At 31.2% G+C, this 24,858-nt stretch overlaps 1 protein-coding gene across 2 annotated transcripts; it reads left to right on the top strand.

Annotated features, from left to right (window-relative positions):
* The first annotated feature begins 367 nt into the window (after window positions 1-367).
* On the top strand, window positions 368-24,397 carry LOC132738908 (uncharacterized). 2 transcript variants are annotated; one of them, XM_060726520.1, is made up of 9 exons: window positions 9,204-9,225; window positions 11,949-12,041; window positions 14,087-14,199; window positions 17,193-17,285; window positions 18,107-18,217; window positions 18,906-19,010; window positions 19,510-19,596; window positions 22,925-23,066; window positions 23,934-24,397. In XM_060726520.1, the coding sequence occupies exons 3-9, from the start codon at window positions 14,094-14,096 to the stop codon at window positions 24,079-24,081; spliced, it is 792 nt and encodes a 263-aa protein (XP_060582503.1). In that variant the 5' UTR covers window positions 9,204-9,225; window positions 11,949-12,041; window positions 14,087-14,093; the 3' UTR covers window positions 24,082-24,397. The 2 variants fall into 2 exon arrangements, 1 of the variants encoding a protein (XP_060582503.1); XR_009626934.1 differs by lacking the exons at window positions 18,906-19,010; window positions 19,510-19,596; window positions 22,925-23,066; window positions 23,934-24,397 and adding exons at window positions 368-569; window positions 1,609-1,779; window positions 1,913-2,218 and having other exon boundaries at window positions 9,115-9,225.
* Window positions 24,398-24,858: the final 461 nt, after the last annotated feature.

Raw genomic sequence — 24,858 nt, forward strand, 5'->3', positions numbered from 1 at the left:
TGTCAGTGTAGGCGCCAGACGTATATCGGGCCGAGAACTTTTTGATTATACCTCGTACATAATGTCACAACTAGTACGCCATTTATGTTGACAGTAGCGTTTTGCTATTTACAAAATCAGACTTATTCTGATTTAAAGATATTTAAAAAGACTAAATTTAGGATAAAGGTATTCAAGGCATCAGCTTGTTCTCCCTAAGACAGAACGTGTTTTGGACAGACTTTTTATATTGATTGCTGCAATTTGTGGACATGCATATATTGTATGCATACAAATTGCACACATCCCCATTATTAATGTCTGTACTTTCGCTTTAAGAAACCAAATTAGAAATAACAGAAACGTCTTTTTTTTTCTTTTTTTTTCTTTTTTAACTTGCATGCTTGCAATAAATGTTTAATATTTTCTGATTTCGTCAAGCGACTTGAAAAGAAAATACGATGGTTTTAATGCAAAACTAGATTCGAAGGACGTACGAGTCATTGTTGGAGACCATGATCTTACTAAACAAGATGAATATGAAGAAATGTTTCATGTCGAATATATTGTCAAACACTGGAATTACAGTGGTAAGAAATTTTGTTTTTCATAGTAGCTTATTGAGCCAGAGATATGCACATATTAACCGTAATAATTCATTTTCTGTTATAAGCGGATTAATTCATCAAGTGAGTTGTCATGTTCAAATAATTAAAATTAATATTTGTTTAGTTATTTCAATAAGATCATTTTATGAAAATTACTAGATCATATCAACTTTTTTCTATTAATAAAATATCTGGAATTTAGGTAGATGTATTTTACTGCATATCAAATTATTTCCAACAATGACAACATAAAAAAATAGCGCCGAAAAATACGCTACAGTTGATTATAAAGGCTCATGTTTTAAACAAAATTAATGGAATAATAGGATTAACCATTTAAATCAATCTGCAAAAGCAGCTGTATAATAAAATCAGTTAAACATAATTTTGCACAATGGCAGATCAACAACTGGTGAAACGTGATTTTATTTGGTACAGTAGTAAATAACCTTGAAAATTACAAGAAAAAAAAAGAGAAAAAAAAACTCCTTTTCAGAAAATCAACAAGTAGGATAGTGAAAAGCACGAATATAAGCACGCTTTAAAGATCCTGCTACACAATCATGGTTTTATATCATAGTAGGATGTTTGAATTTAGATTTAAAAAATTTGTAAATCCCAAAAGGATTACCGTCATAAAAATTTCATGTAACTAAAGGAATGTAATGAAAAAATAATATTTTTCTATAAAATGTAAGTCGAATTTTTCAATAAAAAATTAGTGCATATATTTTAATGATTACATATTATATGTACAAATATTTGCAGTACATATTACACATTTTCTTCGAAGTTTGGAAATTGTTTTATTGGAATAATTTAATGCATATATATAATTCCACATATACAACCCCAATTTCAACATACAGGATCTTTAACGATATGTTTATATATGACGTAATGAGTGTTATGTAACCAATGTATTATCGCTTTTATTAAGTGGCTTTATTACACTCCTGCGCCACGGTTTATGTAATAAACTGATATTCTCTATGTTATAAGGTTAAAAGTTTCATTGCAGTATTCGAAAGAAAGTACTCTAACAATGATATAGCTCTACTGAAAATAAAATCAACGAGTGGGATATCCTTCAATAACTTTGTACAACCAGCTTGTTTACCTGAGGAATTCATGTTGCTATCACCTGAAACTAAATGTGAGGTTTCGGGATGGGGAAAAGACAGAGAACGTGGTAATAATTATTTATTTACTGTATATTTATAAATGAAATATTAGAAAAACTCTAATTGAGATTATGTGTTTTTATGTGTTGAAGATAAGAAAATCAACTGCGACAAATAAGTGAAAAAGTATTTTTTACACAGGTACAATATCTGATATATTAAAGGCAGCAGAGGTGACGATCATCAAAGAGCACGTTTGTCATAGATTATACAAGACTTATCCCATTAATTTTCGAAAAGTAATATGTGCTGGTGGAAGTGCTGATACTTGTCAGGGAGACTCGGGAGGCCCTCTTATTTGTGAAATCAACGGCCAGAGTACGGTTATAGGAATCACATCATGGGGTAAGGGATGTGGTCAAGAAAACCATCCTGGAGTCTACACAAAAGTATCAGAATATATCAGATGGATAAACAATCAAGTTTCTAACCACCGCTTAGAAGAAGGTTTGTGCACTATTATTTCTTTTTTTATAATAAAGTACTCTATCAAGCATCAAATGAATTTTTCATCATTGTCAGCAGTCTTTTCTGTGAAGAAAATATTTAACTAGAAGGTTAATTACAAAACTAACATGTCAAGTCAATACAGTGAAGGTGGTTTGAACCAAACCTTAACCCTGTCGTAAATCGGTTCTTCTTTATTATAACAATGTTGAGACGAATCGTTGTTAAAAGATCAAATACGGTGGTTGTGATGGAAACAGTAATTTCTTTGAAACTTATGTTGCTTGCTATATAAAGCAATATTTCTTTAGTGAAAAAAGGAAAAATCTTTAAGATACTGGCATTCAGATGGTAATATGAAAAGAAAATGAAATTGAATTTCAAGTGAACCGTAAAAGACCGACTTAGATAGGTTTAATGGATATCATAGTATCGATGTTTATAGTTCTTCTTTAATTTCGTATTTGAGCGTATAAACAAAATAAAAATGTCGGCGCTGAGTCGCTTGACCAAGCAGCTGGTTATTATTTTTTTCCGTATAACTACGGTCATGTTAAAATAACAAGGATAAAGATCAACAAGGCAAAGGCAACGTTTACAGGACGCCGCCCCCAGACTTACCCAAGCAGGACACCCAGAAGGCACCAAACAAGTACCTGGAGTGGACATAAGGGCGAAAGGAGCGGGACATGTAATGTGAAATAATATAAACGAAAACAGGCCAATAAGGGAATTTAAGGGAAAAGGGCTGTACTGGTGAAAAGGTGGGTGGGGGGGGGGTAAAAATGGAAGGGGGGAGAGAAAATACCTACCGTCAACAACAATCTAACAAGACAGACATCACAAAACATGTAAACATCCAAAAACAAGTAACAATACAGACAAGAAAAACACGTGAAGGAACACAAAGGGTTACCGCCTTGGAACGGTCAGTAGTATTTAAACCACGGGGGAGTTTTAACCAGTTTTAGGCACGCCAAACCTCACTCTTAGCCCCAATATGTTCCTGAATGACACGAAAATGTAAATAAAATTAATCCCCGCCAAGTGAAATTATAACAATGGTCATGGTTACATTAGACGAAATAAATAAAACACATACAAAATTATGTAAATATGTAGAAAAAGTTTCTGCCTAACGACCATTACATTAATATATGTTAAAACTGTAAATATCATTTGAATATAAGTGTAATAAAAATGCCCTCGAAAATAATAACAAACCTCTAATGCCTGTAGTCATTAGTAATAGAAACATGCATCATACAGATCACGAAATCCATGAAACTTTAGACCATAAAAGATTAAACAACTTCTGAGAATTTCGAAAAACAATATGTGTAAGTCTCGTATTAGTTGTTGGCATGAAAATGCATATGTGACAGTTTATTGCATAGCCGAGAAATAGACTGAATGTCAGAGAACGTATCGATGACTTTGGAGCGTTGCAGCATTGCTTCAAACAGTGATTCTATTATTTATACATTATTATCAAAGTTATCGTACTGTTTCCATACTGCTTTTAGCAGTTAACAGCAGTTGTTATGTACCGTTGGCCAACCGTAAAAGTGGTGATAAATCTATTGATTGCATTTGAAGAAAACGTGTTTAGTTTTGCTGTACTGTCAATTACAATGACATTATTATTTATTTAAAATTTACATCGTTTAAACTGATTTTTTTATCCTGACAGCCATGGGAACAAATACAGTCGACTCCGCTTATAACGAAGTTAGTGGGACATTTAAATATTGTTCGTTATGTCCGAAGTTATCTAAAAGCGAAGTAGCAAACACATGCTGACTTGTTGTAGAATCAATTATTTGGTAATTATTGAGTATTTACCGTAAACTATCAAACGAGGGTGCGCAAATCAAGTAGGAAATTATATATGATAACATTTTGTCAAAATATTTTTACCCTGAAGGTATAACTTAAATATGTAATAACTAGATTAAATGATTATCGGATTGCAGTATTAATGTACTGATATTTAATTGAGTAAATCCCGATATTTCAATAATAACAGTTTGTTTAAACCGAATAAATTTGTTTGCCGTTTGGGGCTTGAAAAAATGTTTGCTATAGCCGAAAATTTGTTTTAAGCGAGTACGTTTTAAGCGATGATATTTAATATAAAATAAAGAAGGAATCGGAAATCGGCCGAGGATTTCAGATTTAGTTCGCTATTAACGATAATACGTTATAAGCGAGTTTGTTATAGGAGGAGTCGACGGTTCTGTACATATTGAACGATATTTCAATTCTAAAACTAACTCATTATAGATATTTTTCTGTGTTTATTAACATTATTTAACGATACCAAAGTCACAACATTCCAAAACTCATTCATAAAATGTGTTCTGGAAATCTCAATTTTAATATGATTGTGATAAAGGTTTCTCTATTTATCTTGCTAGGTGTCATCACTTGACTAGACTACGTATTGTCAAATTATTTTTACTGCTTAATAATTTTAATTAGTTAAGCTTCAATCTCAATATTGAAAATGAGCTTTTACACTGACTTTTGTAACGAGCCAGGCGTAACTAGAAAGAAAAGCCAGCAACAAACTTGTAACAATAACAAATTTATTACAGAAAAATTATTAAAGAAAAATTAAATAACAATTTATGTTTACAAATACCTGAAGTCCAAATAAAAATATATATCTCAAATGTCTTTTGAATAGCACAGTTAAATCCAAGAACACTTTAGAATGAATTCCCACAATATAATCCACAAGAATAATTTAATCTATTATAAAATCCAAGCTCCAATAAATTTGGCACTAAAAACGTTAATATTCAAGTCGAATAATACTCCAAATGTTTTGATGACTTAAAAGGTAACTGATGACTTAAAAGGTAAAGGTAATGAAAAATATCCCCTAATATATACTAAGCTAAGATCATTCCAGATCAGTCTATTATGTTCTACAGTAATCATAATCTAGCACCTTCAACAATAAAGAATAATCTGGAAACTTCTATCTAAATATAATGCATGAATCATAATCTAGAATTTTCTACAACAGTTAAGAAACTCCTTGTTAAATCTTATTTACACACATGTAGTTTATGTTCTAAAAATAGAACAATAATAATATTGGAAATACCAACTTGTCAGAAATAAACTATATACATGTAATATGTTGCATACATAACACTTTAATTTTATAGTATAATATAAACCTGAAAAAAGTTAAGCCCAAACGGCATTTTACCTCAATTTTGACATGACCACAACATACATTCTAAATTTTATTTGGGCAATGGTACATGTACATGGTACATATTATACTTCAGAGGTGTGCTTTACTGAATAACTGATTAATTTGTTTTGAACGTTTAATTATTTTCACTTGCTTCTGTCACGAAATTTGTGGTAACGTTATGTAACCGCTAGAATGTCACTTAAGCAATTGGTGTCTTGTTTTTCAAAAAGACTTGATTTAATCATAAAGTCGAAGATAATGGTAGAATCGGTCAAATAAAATCAAGGCTATTAATCGGGGTCAATTTTCTGATCGCATGTGAGCGACTAAATCAATTAACTCATGTGTCTGGCTACATCCACCATTTGCAAAACGCTGTTCCGATTTTTATTATTTCAAAAGTAGTTGCAAAGTGCGTTAAGGCAGCTGTTAATAGTGGTGAGTCGATTAATCGCACTTGACAAAACAAAAAACATTGTACTCAGCAAATAAGTATATCTACATTCACCATACTAATGACCAGTTTAACATTAAAATCAATGTTCGAAAACTAGAAATGTTTAATCATGCAAAAGCCAAACAATCAATCGCATAAAACAGATTAAGAAATTGTGAAAATGGTGTCACATTTAAACATTGTACACTTCGAGAATTCTTATTGAAGCAAACATATAGAGTGTGTCCCCATTTTACTTAGAATTTGCTGCTTAAACGTATCGTTTTTCAAAAACATTTCATGTTAAGATGCATAGATACTGTGTTTGGCTTATGCGTTAGTCCCCTCTTATATGTTTTCTGCAATATAAAGTTTGACAATATTGTATATTGCTTTAAATAGATCTTGTTTAACATCAATTATATCAATAATACAAAGAAAGAGGAAAGGTGTCCAACATGATTACATTCAATAAACATATTCAGATTGAATCATAGTAATCATGGCGGTTATTTATATAATAATATGTCACTGACACAGACTAATTTGCTCATGTGATAAGCATAAATAACCTTTCCATATACAGTATAACTTTTGTGTTTCCCCTGATCTATTAAGCAAAACGACATCAAAGAACTATTTACAATGATTTCATGCAAATTGATACAGAAAAAAACACAATGATTTTCCTATAAAAATAAATAAGCTAGCATTTCCTTAAAAAAGAATAAATTAAATCATCATAAACTTTGTATACGTTTAACTTCATACCCAATGATGTAATTTACTACTTAAAAAATTAATCTTACTGTTGTTCAAAAACCAAATTCTCTAAAAGTTACAGAACAATCTTGGCTGGTTATTACACTACTCACACATTCGAAATCAAAAATTTCTATTACTATCTGAATAAATTCCTTTAGTTTACTGTCACTTATATATGACTACTACAAGAGGGACAATTTTTTATAATTCGTTGATGAATAATTTCCCTTCGTCATTGGCAAGGCATGGGCCATTTAGTTATTAGTGCTTAACGAACTTCCCACCTATAGTCAGTCGAAGGTTTCAACTTTACTTACAACACTGCCATTAATTTTTTGTTATTTTCAATATTATTCACAGTATTTGTCATATATAAATCTACTTTCAACATATTTTTTTTCTAGTTTCTGGACTTCTAATTGCATTATGTGAACTTGTTGATTTTCCATCTTGTATAATCAAAACAATATTTCTTTTACTGAGTTTGGATCGGGCATCTAAAATAGGATTAAAAAGAGATATATTTTAAACAATGTTCAATTTGTAGTACTAGCATATAACTACTTATCATGCGAAAATTATACTGACAAACACACACAGTATTAACTGGTCCTTTAGATCACCAGAGTTGTCAGGGTATGCCTTTAGGTTGGTTGTATGTACTGTCGTGTTTTCACATTTAGTTTTTTAAAACTTTGTTTTTGGGAGCACTTTGGAGCAAGACGTATGTTCAAATTCGAAACAGCCTTCCATGATTAAAATAATGAATTTAAAAGCCTCAAAAAGCGACCAAAACAAGTAAAAATGAGGCAATGTATTGGGTGATGTATTTCCCGCGGTCAAATGATTGTCGGTATGACGGGGTTTTCTCTTTTGGCTTTTTAAAAATTTATCATTCACTCTAAATATATTGACTCATTAATCAAAAAAATAGAAATATGTTTGAAAGTGTCAAAGACATATCAGCTTCCTAAATATTAGTAAGGCCTAGAAACACAGACAAAGAACAAACAGACAGACAAGTCCAATTAAAGATACACATATGTTCCTCAACGGTATTTTAGGTATTTTGCAATCAAGTGAAACAACCATAAATGACAAATTGACAACGAGACGGGGCGCGGATTGAAAGGCATCCTCTTGTGCTTTATTCGAAGAGATCCATGTTGGACTGTATGCTTTATATTAACAAACCATTATAACAATTCGAACTACTTACTTTTATTGATTCATTTTGAGACTGCTTATAACATAATTGCCGTATAAACTGTAACTGTTTTATTTTGATTTTGCCTTTTTTTGTAATTCTTCAATCTACCTTCTACCCAAATATCCTAATTTATATTATGCAAAAATAATGATTTATTACAACCAATATATTCTTTTAAACATATTTATTAAGAGACAATTTAACAATGTCTACAGGCAATCACATTGCATTATCCTAACCAAACTTAATTCAACACACGTAATGTGAAATAAATCAAAAGTGTTTTAATAAAAACACAATACTTGCCATAAACAACACAAGTTTCATACACGACATGTAAGTCACTATGCGGATTTCGTGAATTTTTAACAAAACACGCTGCCTAAGTAACGTTTTAAACACTCCAGGATAACGTGTGTTTTTTTTCTATTCAATCTGTACGATTTCATTAAAATGTTGTTATCGAAGAGAAGGTAAAATATATGTGCTTACGAATATATATACCTATTAAAGTGGAACAAATCTTTAAAGTATTACTCGAATAATGCTGTAATTTCGGACATTTTTGTAATTCAGTTCTAACATGTTGCATTTGGTCATGTACGAGGCTTAAAGCTGTTAAAATTCGTCATTTTCTTAATACATAAATACTTCTCATAAAATCTTGTAAATAGATCTATGTCCAATATTGTTTATTTTAATTTGTTCCTTTTTTTTAATTCGCGCACCCTCATAATTGTTATCTTCTTCGACACTGATAACAGCATAAAATTATGGAATGAAATAAAGCAATCTCGAAACAAATGCTAAATTAAAAAAAAAAACACTTTCTTTTCGGTATGCCAATGTTTGATTGATTTGGGTTATTTATATAATGTATTTAACAGTAAGAAAATGTAAAAAAAAAACACCACTTTATTTTTCCCAATGCTTAATATTACTCTTTTCTGGCTAAAATATGATAAACAAGATCAACAAGGAAAGGCGGCGTTCAATGAACGAAACCCCCATTCGACCCAGCAACAAGAACTAGTGGCAAGGAGCCCAGGCGGACCGCAAACAAAAACAAGACAGAGCACAAGACATCCTGTTTAATTTGTTTTAAATGCTCTAAATCAGCTAAACGGTTGTGTCCAACGTAAATTGTGTATACGTTATCATCTGCTAATTCTTAAGTAGCAATTTGACGATATAGATTTATTCTTGTTTAAACATTCTATATTTTCCACATTCGCAATTCATTAAAACAATCTGTTTTATATTTTTAGCAATTTCATGTCCAACACTCTCTCAATTACAACATGGCAGTCTACACCAAAGCAAAAAGGATGCCCTTGCAAATAACTATGGAAGTATTGTTAAGTACACCTGCCATCCGGGTAAGTATTTCTGTATTGTCAGTGTACTATATTTCCAAATTTAAACAGTGCAAATATTAGTTATCAAGTAGATAACTTTGTTCTCTAGTGTAGCACACGACGAAATTATTTCAGCATATGAATATCTTACAGATATTACAGATTTGTATAAAAAAAAATATAAACGAAATATGCACTTAGAACGCGACTCTTTGCGAACTGTCGAGGAGCGTCTTGAACATTAATATGTTAAGGTTGACAATATATCAGATTTGATTACGTTGACATTATTCCAACAGTTTTAATCTGTTTTGTACATATGACGTCAATAATTCAGGTAAAGTACGCGCGTAATATACAAAATATTTGTTGTATGAAATCCGTATTTTACTTTCATCCGGATTCTTATATATAATTTACAGGTCTGTTAAAAATTCTGAATAATTCACATTCAATTAAAGGAAAGAAACAGTCTGATCTTACATTTGTCAGAATTATTACTTTTTCCGCATACATAAACGTCCAAATAAGAAAGACATTAACTAATTCAATAGAATTGCAATTCGACATATATAATAATATATGTTATAAATTGACATAATTATACCTGTATTTAAATTTTACAAGCCCTGGTTCCAGTTTGTGGTTCTTTTCGGAAATTGACTATATATCTATCAGAAACGGTGATATGCTCGTATCAAATAGTAGGGACGAGTAAACAAAGCCATTCAATGCTTGAATATCAGGCAAAATTTTTACATCTATATCTGCTTTTTAATCTCAAGATATAAATATAAATTTAAAGTTCTTTGCCAAGGAACGCAAATTCATTTTTGCTTAATTCGTCAGTATTTACAAATAATGCAATACCATAAATATTGATAGTGTCGCCATACCCACAAACTACAACAACATTACATATAGATGTTGTGTTATGGAACGCTGTGACTGTCTTATGTGATCAATGTTTTTGCTATATTGTGAAACGATGATATTATTTTATCGTTTGAGCATGTTAGCATGTGCAATTCACATCATGCCTTGTCCAATCATCATTATGAAATGTGCAGACAACATGTTAACTTGTCAAAGTATAATGATGACTTGTGCAAACGACTTGTTAACTTGTCAAAATTTCATGATGACATGTGCAAACAGCATGTTAACTTGTCGAATTATCGTGATGACATGTGCAATCAGCATGTTAACTTGTCGAAATATCGTGATAACATGTGCACAAACATGTTAACTTGTCAAAGTATAGTGGTGACTTGTGCAAATAATATGTTAACTTGTCAAAGTATCATGATGACTTGTGCAAACACCATATAAACTTGTCAAATTATCATGATGACTTGTGCAAACACCATGTAAACTTGTCAAAATTTTACGATGACTTGTGCAGACAACATGTGTGTTTGTCGAATAATCATGATGACATGTGCAAACAACATGTTAATTGTCGAACTATCGTGATGACATTTGCAAACAGCATATTAACTTGTCGAATTATCGTGATGACTTGTGCAAACAACATAGTATCTTGTCAAAGTATCATGATGACTTGTGAAAACGACATGTTAATTTGTCAAACTTTCATGATGACTTGTGCAGACAACATGTTAACTTGTCTAAGTATCGTGATGACTTGTACAAAACACAGTCATGTTAAATACTCAAAGTATCATGAGCATGTCATCACGCTAATTCGTCAAGTAAACATGCTGTTTGCACATGTCATTATGAAATTTTGACAAGTTAACATGTCGTTTGCAGATGTCATCATGATACCTCGACAAGTTAACATGTTGTTTGCACAAGTTGTCATGGTACTTTGACAAGTTAACATGTTGTTTGCACATGTCATCATGATTATTTGACAAGTTAACATGCTGTTTGAACAAGTCAGCATGGTATTTTGACAAAATATGATGTAAAATGCACATGTTAATATGCTTAAACGACAAAATAGTATCATCATTTCACAAGATAGCAAAAACATTGATCACTTAAGACAGTGATGGCGCTCCATAGTGTGTTAAGTGTAGGATACTTGATCGGATATAACATATTTGTATTCAGCATATTATAAAATACACTGCATCAATTTCTATTCATCATAATTATAAATGTTCATATTTAATCGCGTAAAAAAGATCACCATATTTGTTCCGGAAATATGAGGATCATTGTTATTTCTTGAATTTCTTTTTTAGAGGACGATTTTTGTATTTTCTGATCGACGATCAGGAACTACAAAGTTAACATTCAATCTCTGACACAGCGGTTCACGACAAACCCAACAACAAGTAGTTCACAAACCAGCTTAAACCTAGTTATCACTGCAGGTGATCCTATATCAATATCACATAACATCCTATTTAATTCGTCCTGGTAGTGCGTGTATAAGTGGTTCTGTCTCGCGACAGTCAGTATGTTAATCCTCGCCAGGTTTAACGTTTATTATACGACTTATTTAAGATTAGATATATCTGAATCGTTATTTTGATAAACTATTTAAAGGGAGTCTGCAAATCGTGCTACAGTTCTGGAACTTGTAAGATATGGGACTTCATTAAATGGCAACTATCATTTTACAAGCAACATATTTAACCACATAAGAATGTGCCTGTTGGAAAAGAAAATTCATTTTGATCAGCCGCTTTTCTCAGGTTGCGTTAAAAATTACCAAAAAAAACAAAAACAAAAGACAGAGATAAATACTATATTTTTCATCTTCAAAGGCTACATCCTGAATGGCAATGCACAAATTCAGATAGTTGAAAGAACGTGCCAGTCAGACGGAAAATGGAGTGGCCATGAACCAACTTGTGAAGGTAAATTTCCATTGTGTTAGATGATAATATCATAATACCAAATCATTTATAAGGGTGATGTTCTGTTAATAAATTAAAAGCATTTTGGGTAAGATATAAATATCTAAAGGGATTAACATGACCAAATTATCTTCATGTCTATGATTCTTGTGATAATCCATCGGAAGTTATTTCTTTCCTTGTGTATTTTATAAATTCTCTAAAAATTACAGAACAATCTTGACTGGTTATTACACTACTCACACATTCGAAATCAAAACAATATTTCTTTTACTGGGTTTGCATCGGGCATCTAAAATAGGATTAAAAAGAGATATATTTTAAACAATGTTCAATTTGTAGTACTAGCACATGCGAAAATTATACTGACAAACACACACAGTATTAACTGGTCCTTTAGATCACCAGAGTTGTCAGGGTAAGCCTTTAGGTTGGTTGTATGTACTGTCGTGTTTTCACATTAGTTTGTTAAAACTTTGTTTTTGGGAGCACTTTGGAGCAAAACGTATGTTCAAATTCGAAACAGCCTGCCATGATTAAAATAATGAATTTAAAAGCCTCTAAAAGCGAGCAAAACAAGTAAAAATGAGGCAATGTATTGGATGAAGTATTTCCCGCGGTCAGATGATTGTCGGTATGACGGGGTTTTCTCTTTTGGCTTTTTAAAAATTTATCATTCACTTTAAATATATTGACACATTAATCAAAAAATAGATATTTGTTTGAAAGTGTCAAAGTCATATCAGCTTCCTAAATATTAGTAAGGCCTGGAAAACACAGACAAAGAACAAACAGACAGACAAGTCATATTAAAGATACCCATATGTTCCTCAACGGTATTTTAGGTATTTTGCAATCAAGTGAAACAACCATAAATGACAAATTGACAACGAGACGGGACGCGGATTGAAAGGCATCCTCTTGTGCGTTATTCGAAGAGATCCATGTTGGACTGTATGCTTTATATTAACAAACCATTATAACAATTCGACCTACTCACATTGCATTATCCTAACCAAACTTAATTCAACACATGTCATGTGAAATAAATCAAAAGTGTTTTAATAAAAACACAATACTTGCCATAAACAACACAAGTTTCATACACGACATGTAAGTCACTATGCGGATTTCGTGATTTTTTTACAAAACACGCTGCCTAAGTTACGTTTTAAACACTCCAGGATAACGTGTGTTTTTTTTTCTATTCAATCTATACGATTTCATTAAAATGTTGTTATCGAAGAGAAGGTAAAATATATGTGCTTATGAATAAATATACCTATTAAAGTGGAAATTTTTTTTAAAGTATTAATCGAATAATGCTGTAATTTTGAACACGCGGACATTTTCGTAATTCAGTTCTAACATGATGCATTTTGTCATGTACGAGGCTTAAAGCTGTTAAAATTCGTCATTTTGTTAATACATAAATACTTCACATAAAATCTTGTAAATAAATCTATGTCCAATATTGTTTATTTTAATTTGTTCCTTTTTTAATTCGCGCACCCTCATAATTTATCTTCTTCGACACTGATAACAGCATAAAATTATGGAATGAAATAAAGCAATCTCGAAACAAATGCTAAATTTAAAAAAAAACACTTTCTTTTCGGTATGCCAATGTTTGATTGGTTTAGGTTCTTTATATAATGTATATAACAGTAAGATAATGTAAAAAAAAAACACTTTATTTTTCCCAATGCTAAATATTACTCTTTTCTGGCTAAAATATGATAAACAAGATCAACAAGGAAAGGCGGCGTTCAATGAACGCAACCCCATTCGACCCAGCAACAAGAACTAGTGGCAAGGAGCCCAGGCGGACCGCAAGCAAAAACAAGACAGAGCACAAGACAACCTGTTTAATTTGTTTTAAATGCTCTAAATCAGCTAAACGGTTGTGTCCAACGTAAATTGTGTATACGTTATCATCTGCTAATTCTTAAGTAGCAATTTGACGATATAGATTTATTTTTGTTTAAACATTCTATATTTTTCACATTCGCAATTCATTAAAACAATCTGTTTTATATTTTTAGCAATTTCATGTCCAACACTCTCTCTCAATTACAACATGGCATTCTATTCCAAAGCAAAAAGGATGCCCTTGCAAAAAACTATGGAAGTATTGTTAAGTACATCTGCGATACGGGTAAGTATTTCTGTAGTGTCAGTGCACTATATTTCCAAATTCAAACAGTGCAAATATTAGTTATCAAGTAGATAACTTTGTTCTCTAGTGTAGCACACGACGAAATTATTTCAGCATATGAATATCTTACAGATATTACAGATCTTTATAAAAAACAGTCTGATCTAACACTTGTCAGAATTATTACTTTTTCTGCATACATAAACGTCCAAATAAGAAAGACATTAACTAATTCAATAGAATTGCAATTCGACATATATAACAATATATGTTATAAATTGACATATACCTGTCTTTAGATTTCACAAGCCTTGGTTCCAATTTGTGATTCTTTTCGGAAATCGACTATATATCTATCAGAAACGGTGATATGCTCTTATAAAATAGTAGGGACGAGTAAACAAAGCCATTCAATCCTTAGATATCAGACAAAATTTTTACATCTATATCTGCTTTTTAATCTAAAGATATAAATATAAATTTAAAGTTCTTTGCCAAGGAACGCAAATTCATTTTGCTTAATACGTCAGTTTTTACAAATAATGCAATACCATAAATATTGAAAGTGTCGCCATACCCACAAACTACAACAACATTACATATAGATGTTGTGTTATGGAACGCTGTGACCGTCTTATGTGATCAATGTTTTTGCTATCTTGTGAAACGATTATATTATTTTATCGTTTAAGCATGTTAACATGTGCAATTCACATCATGCCTTGTCCAATTATCATTATGACATGTGCAGACAACATGTTTACTTGTCAAAGTATCGTGATGACTTTTGCAAATAGCATATTTACTCGTCAAAATATATAATGACTTGTGCAAATGACTTGTTAACTTGTCAAAGTATAATGATGACTTGTGCAAACGACTTGTTAACTTGTCAAAGTATTGTGATGACATTTGCAAAGGACATGTTTACTTGTCAAAATTTCATGATGACATATGCAAACGACATGATAACTTGTCGAAATATCGTGATAACATGTACACAAACATGTTAACTTGTCAAAGTATAGTGGTGACTTGTGCAAATAATATGTTAACTTGTCAAATTATCATGATGACTTGTGCAAACAACATGTGAACTTGTCAAAGAATCGTGATGACTTGTGCAAACGACATTTATTCTTGTATCACGCTGACATGTCAAAATCACTGTCAAAGTATTATGATAACTTGTGCCAACACCATGCTAACATGTTCAATTATCATGATGACATGTGCAGACAGCATGCCAACTTGTCAAGGCATCATGATGATTTGTGCAAACATTATGTTAACTTGTGAAAGTTACCTGATAACTTGGGCGAAAAACATATTAACTTGTCAAAATTTCATAATGACATGTGCAAACAGCATGTTAACTTGTCGAATTATCGTGATGACATGTGCAAACAGCATGTTAACTTGTCGAATTATCGTGATGTCATGTGCGAAGAACATGTTAACTTGTCAAAGAATCATGATGACTTGTGCAGACAACATGTTAACTTGTCAAAGTATCATGATGACTTGTGAAAACGACATGTTAACTTGTCAAAATTTTACGATGACTTGTGCAGACAACATGTGTGTTTGTCGAATAATCATGATGACATGTGCAAACAACATGTTAATTGTCGAATTATCGTGATGACAAGTGCAAACAGCATGTTAACATGTCAAAATTTCATGATGACATGTGCAAACAGCATGTTTACTTGTCGAATTATCGTGATGACATGTGCAAACAACATGTTTATTTGTCAAAGTATCATGATGACGTGTGCAGACAACATAGTATCTTGTCAAAGTATCATGATGACATGTGAAAACGACATGTTAACTTGGCAAACTTTCATGATGACTTATGCAGACAACATGTTAACTTGTCAAAGTATCGTGATGACTTGTCCAAAACACATGTTCAATTCTCAAAGTATCATGGGCATGTCATCACGCTAATTCGTCAAGTAAACATGCTGTTTGCACATGTCATTATGAAATTTTGACAAGTTAACATGTCGTTTGCAGATGTCATCATGATACCTCGACAAGTTAACATGTCGTTTGCACAAGTTGTCATGGTACTTTGACAAGTTAACATGTTGTCTGCACATGTCATCATGATTATTTGACAAGTTAACATGCTGTTTGAACAAGTCAGCATGGTATTTTGACAAAATATGATGTAAAATGCACATGTTAATATGCTTAAACGACAAAAGAGTATCATTATTTTACAAGATAGCAAAAACATTGATTACTTAAGACAGTGATGGCGTTCCATAGTGTGTTAAGTGTAGGATACTTGATCGGATATAACATATTTGTATTCAGCATATTATAAAATACACTGCAACAATTTCTATTCATCATAATTATAGATGTTCATATTAAATTGCGTAAAAAAGATCAACATATTTGTTCAAGAAATATGAGGATCATTGTTATTTCTTGAATTTCTTTTTTAGAGAACGATTTTTGTATTTTCTGATCGACGATCAGGAACTACAAAGTTAACATTCAATCTCTGACACAGCGGTTCACGACAAACCCAACAACATGTTGTTCACAATCCAGCTTAAACCTAGTTATCACTGCAGGTGATCCTATATCAATATCACATAACATCCTATTTAATTCGTCCTGGTAGTGCGTGTATAAGTGGTTCTGTCTCGCGACAGTCAATATGTTAATCCTCGCCAGGTTTAGCGTTTAGCATACGACTTATTTAAGATTAGATATATCTGAATCGTTATTTTGATAAACTATTTAAAGGGAGTCTGCACATCGTGCTACAGTTCTGGAACTTGTAAGATATGGGACTTCATTAAATGGCAACTATCATTTTACAAGCAACATATTTTACCACATAAGAATGTGCCTGTTGGAATAAAAATATACATTTTGATCAGCCGCTTTTCTCAGGTTGCATAAAAAACAACAAAAAACAAAACCAAAAGACAGAGACAAATACTCATGTTGTTTCATCTTCAAAGGCTATATCCTGAATGGCAATGCGCAAATTCTGATAGTTGAAAGAACGTGCCAGTCAGACGGAAAATGGAGTGGCCATGAACCAACTTGTGAAGGTAAATTTGATAAAGATGATAATATCATGATACCAAATCATGTATAAGGGTGATGTTCTGTTAATAAATTAAAAACATTTTGGGTAAGATATAAATATCTAAAGGGATTAACATGACCAAATTATCTTCATGTCTATGATTCTTGTAATAATTCACCAGAAGTTATTTCTTTCCTTGTGTATTTATGACTTATATTTTTTACATTGATTCGGAATAATAAGCAAAATAATTATATCCCATCCATCGGTGAATAAGAAATCGTTCATTTCATAAAAAATAAGAGCCAAATACAGCGTTGTTCTCGTAAGAAACCACAATTCAGTTACAGTTTTGAAAAGATAATTATTAGAATACAATTTGAAGTATAAACTCCCTTAACACAGGATTTTTATAACAGTGATATGACAATATTTTTTGTTTAAAATTCCAAAAAGGGAAACAAAATTATAGTATTCTTACATTTGTTAAAGTGAATAAAAAAGCATAAGGTGAATTTGAGTCATGCAACTAACACTGGTGAAAGAACTATTATCAATAAGGGAAGCGTCTTAACGTTACAGTTAAATCATTTTAAACCTAAAACGAGCAATAAATAGTGAAATTTTAAATGAGTTAAACTATTTTTTCCGTTTGTTTTAATTGCTCTTCAACAACTAAATTGCTGTATTTAAATTCAAATTGAACTTTAATGTACCATCATACGCAATCCTTTAAATACAATTTAAAGCTATTAATTGATTGACTAGAAATACTGTTTGTAATTGATTCATGTTACATGTTCTTTATTCAGAATTTTTTCCAACTTTCAACTTTCATTTAAGCAATCGTATGTCCAACACTGTCTCGAATACAAATTGGCAGGCTACTCCGAGACACAAGTAATGGCTTTGCAAATAACTATGAAACTGAAAATGAGTACACCTGCGATAAGGGTAGGTAGATAATTGGCTCCTCTCAAGTTTTCACTTTGCCTTTAGATCAAATAGATTATTTAAAGTAAATGCATTATGTATGTTTTGTGAAAGTACATTAGCTATGATATTTGGCAGGTTGCAATCCTTAGTAGACCCGTCTTTGTGGTAAGTTAGTTATTTAAAAACGCGTATAAGTCTTCTTTTTAGAAATTAGAATAGACCGCTTACAAAGGTGTGTAATAAATGTTCTAGGGTTAACCATGATCTCGCCCTTGCTAACGGTTTAATATAGTCAATGTTTTCAAGTCTTCTTCTCCTCTCTTCCTTTTCTACGTCTTCTCTACACTAATTTCATAAGTTATATATTTGGCATTAACAATCATCACTTTGTAGCTTCTGAATCTTGTCCTAATAAATTCAATTGGTGATTTAGTTTATTTAGACTTAAATACGAAAATATTCTTAAAGTTTTCTTTCCAAAAACTACCAGGCAAGAGTTTAGATATGCTGCATTTATTTTTTTGTAGCAGATAATCTAAAATTATGTAGCTTTGGTAAAAAAAAGCAAACCCAATTATTAATTTTTGCTGTCAATAATATTACCTGTTCAACCTCAGTTTAGCAACCTTAGTCCACGATGGCCTGTTTTTAAATAACTACACCGTTTGTAGGTTCAAACCGATGTTAAGTATTATTGTTTTTGTAGGTATGTGTGTTAAACAAGTTAAAAGAGAAATTGTAAGGTTAGCAAAGAGTGGAAGCCGTCCTGCGATTGAATTGCAACGCTACGCATGCAACTTTGGAAACTATGGTTAGTTATAGGTCAATAAGATTCCTAATGGCGCTAAAATATTGCGGTAAATATGGCACACACTAAGACAAACAGAAATAACATTAAATTGTGGCATAGTTACCATGAACAGGAAAAATATAATAAAGATAGCAAAGGCGAATTGTTATACTACTTCTTTAAATGAGTATGTTGTTGCAATATTTTAAATAGCATAATGAGAAGGAATTAAACGTAAACATTTCTGATCAAATTTGGGAAAATTCCGTACACAATACAGGCTATTCTTTTTATTCAATACCGTTTATATTGGAATGTTAAATTTTTCATATACATGTATAAGATAATAACAATAATTGAGTGGCATGTTTTTCAAAAAGTCAAAGACGGATATTCGGAGTTTTTGAGGCGAGAAAAATGTATAATGTAAGTTTATCCGTTAATCCCGTTTTAAAAATAATTAATATATAGATATAAGTTACATTGTCAGCTTTTTAGATAAATTACTTGTATATTTCAGCTGTACGCGTTAGAATAAAAGAGGTTACATATAATGACAAAACACAAATGACTGCAATCGGCATTGTGATGGCCAGTTTGATTCAAGGTAAACATAGCTATCGTCATCATGACTATATCACTATTAAAGCAATAACTATCATTATGTTCGACCGTCATCATCATCTTCGTCAATAACATTATTAATTTTATTAAGTATATGTTTTTAAATTATTTTACTCAAACCATTTTAACTATTATATCTTTATGAATTGTGTAAGAGTATATTCACTATGAAAGGTTTATATGATGGCATGAATTTAATAATTCTCAAAGCCTTATCATAAACGTGTTGATGTTCATTTTTGTAATGCTAAAACTTGGCTCTCGTCTAATGATTTCAATTAAGAAGGTCATTTTTAATTGCCAAGTATCCTTAAACTAAAAATAATTATTATAATCATTCAGCCGAAGTAAAACTAGTACCCTTGCACAATTACGTTTTTCTAAGTTTTCGATACATAAACTTATACTTATATATTTAAATTAGTTCATTGAAAGAATAATAAAGAACTTTTAAACATTTTTATTACTTTCATTTAGTTTTATTTTATAATGGCAAGAACTATCCTTTAAAGATCCTGTAACACAATTTGTTTATGGTTTTAAATCATAAATATGACGCTTAAATTGAGATTTATCAATATTGTATGTTTCAAAAAGCATTATTTATAAAGATATTACCGAATTTAACATTTCATGTAAATAAAGGGAGGTAATAAAAAATCATTTTCTATAAAGTTTAAGTCAAATTTTACAATAAGAAACATATGCATATATATTTAATGATTACATGTTACATGTACAAAAATTTGCAGTACGTATATTTTATATATTCTTCGATGTTTGAAAATTGTTTTATTTGTATAATTATGAACACATATATGATTTCACTTAGTGTGGTTAATCACTTTTATCACAACATACAGGGTCTTTAAATTTTATTTTAGAACTATATTACATATTCCTTTTTGAATGGAAAGAACTGCCCTTTACATTTTATTTAAGACTGGCCGTTGATATGCCAATATTTTAGTTTGATTTCTTGGAAAGGCCAATGGAAATTCTTCTTATATTCGTCCCTGTAAATTGTACAGGAAATCAAACCGAATTTAGATAGCGGGCGAAACATTCTGTTGACGTCTGTTTGATACAATTGTATTTGCCATTAAATCTAGTGTTACTAAGTACACAAATGTGTGTATTTAAATGAAAGGTTTTTAGAAGGTAAAATATTGAAATAGATCTTTATATCAATTTTTTGCGGGTATGTAATACAATAAATAGTTGCATTGATATTTTATCAGTATTAAGTATCACATAAAGCATATACAAAGAAAGAAATATAATTGTAGGATACGGTTATTAATTGTTCTAGATCAAAAATTTATTATTCAACATATACATTAGGTTCATGTAAAATCAGTACGACCTTTATTAACATTATTTTCTAGCAATATTTGAAAATATCAAGATAGAACGTTTCTATTGATTTCATCAATATTTGAAATTTGTTATTCATCAGAAAGATGAATGCTACATAATACATCGATATGGCTGTAATAGATGCACCTAATAAATTTATGTATCAACAATGGCAATCGTTTTCCAAATATCTAAAAGAGCGATCATTGACCACACGTGTCGTCTGGTGAAAGTTAGTTATGCAATTGTATTTAAGGGTGATTGACCAGTCTGTTCCATATAATTTGCGGCTACTTTTTAGCATGTTGCAAATTTTTTAGCAAGAGACACAAACATCTTTAACAGGCCAAAACACTTTTTTATAATCATTTAACCGAAAAGAACTCGGTAGATATATGCAAGTATTAAAGGTATTGATAAATCCTTTAAAGTTCAATTCAATTTTTACAATCACTTTGAAAGATGCAGTCCGAACAAAACTTGTATGAGTAAAAATGATTAAAAGGCTTTAACAAATCATTGTAATGGAAAATCCCGACACCTCCTGGCACGTTTTGTTAAGGCCGGCAGGACGGACGGACATACTGATGGGCAGATATGAAAGAAATATGTTTTCATGGCTACACACTCGACATATTTCACATGTTTTGCCATATTAGCAAAAAATCATATACAAACTGTTGCAAAGTGTTTAAATTGCTATGTTTTTACTGTTTGTAAATATCTATTTAATTTAGGGGCCTTTTTGTGTTTCATTTATACAATTGCATGAAAGTCAAATATACAAATAATCAAAAGGATCTCAAAACAATCACAATCTTTTGATAAGATACTTATTGATACAACCTCTGACCTCCGATGTCCTATAAGTACCAGTATAATGTTTTAATGTATCATTTAAAGGAATTAAATTTAAATTTAATCAGGTTTAAAATAAGTAAAGAGTCAGGGACAAACTTCATTTATTCTGTTTTGAAAATTTTTAAAATTGCATGTATGTCAGAAGATTCCATAAACCTAGAACTAGACGCAAGAGAGAATAGATGCTCATGTGGTATTTATTTACATGTAAATATAAAGTCAAATTCGTTTACTTAAAGTACATATTAGAATTTGTTTAAACTTAAAAAATATTTTCAATTTCATTTTAGCATTTTTCACTATGCAAACCTTATGATTTAAGTACACGACGATTATAAGGGTTAAATTTGTTTGAATGGTTAAGTGGTTAACAAACCTTTTTCTGTACCGGCAACACTATATAAGTTGCTATTTTCTTGTGCAAACACACCTTAACCGTTTTTGCTTCACGGTGCACTAGGCCTGGCGTTCAGAAAAAAGTACTCAGCTCATCAGAAATATTAAATTTGTATGAAAACATCCGTTACAATGCGTAAATATACCGTTAAATTAGGACTGCTACTTATAGTCATGTTTGTTGATTTAATATTGAAGAACGGATGATCTGAAGGCAGAGTTTCACATGCAAACAGAAAGTGTACTTCCCATTTCGCCATAATGACGTTGCAGATTTTATGCTTATAAAAGTCATTTTGGTTGTCTGGAGACCAAAACAAGATCTGGAGTCGATTTGAAACCCAATTTATCAATGAAATGTCGCTATTTCTGTTTTCATGAAATTTATTTAATGTAGCTTTAACAATAAGTACATCCTTACAAACACAAATTTAATGTTTAGCCGACAGCACTTTTCTACACCTCGATGAGCCATCAACTGTTATTATACTTAAGTCGTTATTACTTTAGAGGACAAATGTCATAATGATGGACACATATCGCAACAGGTTGAAAACTGCATTCTTCGGGGGTGTTTCTGTGGTGACTTACTGATACGCGGAAATAATGTAAACGCAGAAAAGGCAATTATACGATAGTTTGGAATAGTTTATGCCATGTTTTCACAGCATTGTATTTGTAACGTCATATTACAGGAATAGAGGATCTTCAAAAAGAAGACGAAATGTTTTTTCACTCGAATATCTCATGTCGATTCCAAGAATTGGAACAAGGAAAAACCTATATAATTACAGGCTACGATGGCAACAAGTTTCGCGATGATGAAGGTCATGTTAGGTAAGCAAAATACCTGTAAATTTTAAATACTTTGTTTTAGGCATTTGTTTTGCAAGAATTAGGATCGTGCCATAAGTGTAAATTACAAATACTTTTAAAATTCCAGATGAATTATGTAACTAAGTATCATTTTTATCAAGCAGTATGCCCATTTCATGTCAAAATCTTTTTTTTCTTCTTTACTGACGCTGTTATTATATATCAAATTAATGTATGGAATTGATAAATAAGTAGTTCATAAATTAGGATTTGTTATAACTTTACTTTGTAACAAGAACATTACATCGTGTGATGAAAGTTTAAGACCATAAAATATTTCTTTAAATGGACTTAACAATAAAACGTAGTCAGCAAATGGCAGCATTTCGCTTTATATTTGTTGCTGCGAGGGACGAGGGATCTCTCAGTTTTTACATTGTTACATTACAATACTTCTCATGAACAATGAACAAAACCAAGGTTTCAATTTTCCACTATTTGTTTTGTTTACCTTACTCTGAATCGATTCGTTTTAGCCGTATTTAAACGATAATCTTGTGTCACCAAAAAAAAAAGATTAAAATTTAAAAAAATAATAAAGTTTATTGGTCGCAAAGTACTTACATAGTGATTATATTGCACGTTTTGTTTGATTTAGTCTTTTTTACACACGGCAGTAAAAAATGCCAGCCATCGTTTATGACCCCAACCCTCCTCGGTCACCAGAATAAGTAGATTTCTTTGTATGAACATAGAACTAATGTGTCATTCTAACCTAATAACCTAAAAGAGATCCCTGAGAAACCATTTAACATGTTTAAACTTGCAATACATTTTGGAGAACATGTGGCTAAAGAACAGTTAACACTATTTTCTTTTTATTTTCAGGATCGTGTATCCTATAATGGGAACAACATTAGTCATGGAGTATATAAGCCCCCAGCAGTATAGGGTTGATAGAAGAAATTATGATATACTTTATAAGGTCCAATCTAATTTCGAACACATAATGTCTAGTGGTTGTCCAAACAAGTAATAATTGGTGTCGAATGTTTCATGTAAACTCAAGGGTTTTCGACCAAAATCATAAAAGAAAGACAAATATGTGTTGTTTTCTGTGTGTGCGTGTGCGCACGTGTGCGTGTTTTATTGTTAAATACATATATATACATTTTATAGTGCAAATGAATGAGAAATATATTGAAACTAAGTGATCCCTCTGTAGTATCATCGTACATGATGAACTTGAGCTGACCTATGTATTATGCTTGTTTGCGCATGCTCCATATTTTCTAGTAAATCTAAGATCACATGTTAAGGGTTTACAGAATAAATTTATATCTTGTGCTGAACACTCGTCGTGTTTTACTTTACTTCATTGTATCAACGCACTTGGTTTAATTTCTATTACTTATTGTTCATTAATAAACGAACATTACAACATGGTGTCAGAAGAAAAACGATTTATAAATAACCTGGACATACAATACAAAAATTGGAACATTATCTCAAGAAATAAAGTTGCACAATTAAATTAATATTTGAAAACAAAATGAAATTATCTGGATTGTCAGTGCCCCAAATGGACTGGGAATCTTCGAATTTACCTAAAGCTTACAATAAATTCGAACGTCACGCAAAGCTAATGTTTACAGGACCTTTGAAAAAGAAGTCTGAAGAAGAACAAGTTTCTTACTTTTTGTTATGGATTGGAGATAAAGGGCGGGATATCCACTGCACGTGGAAAGATATTTCTGAAGACGATGCCAAAAAGATCGACACGTTCTACAGAAAATTCAGAACTTATGTGCAA

The sequence above is a fragment of the Ruditapes philippinarum genome, unplaced genomic scaffold (genome assembly GCF_026571515.1).
Source record: "Ruditapes philippinarum isolate M1 unplaced genomic scaffold, ASM2657151v2 ctg1910_1_1_1_1, whole genome shotgun sequence".
Taxonomy (NCBI): domain Eukaryota; kingdom Metazoa; phylum Mollusca; class Bivalvia; order Venerida; family Veneridae; genus Ruditapes; species Ruditapes philippinarum.

Bases quoted from the DNA above. Each gene is read 5' to 3' on its own strand.
- LOC132738908 (XM_060726520.1), top strand. From the start codon at position 14,094: ATGTCCAACACTCTCTCTCAATTACAACATGGCATTCTATTCCAAAGC. The intron at 14,200-17,192 runs GTAAGTATTTCT...TCATCTTCAAAG, and splicing joins TAAGTACATCTGCGATACGG to GCTATATCCTGAATGGCAAT. The intron at 23,067-23,933 runs GTAAGCAAAATA...TTTTATTTTCAG, and splicing joins GATGATGAAGGTCATGTTAG to GATCGTGTATCCTATAATGG.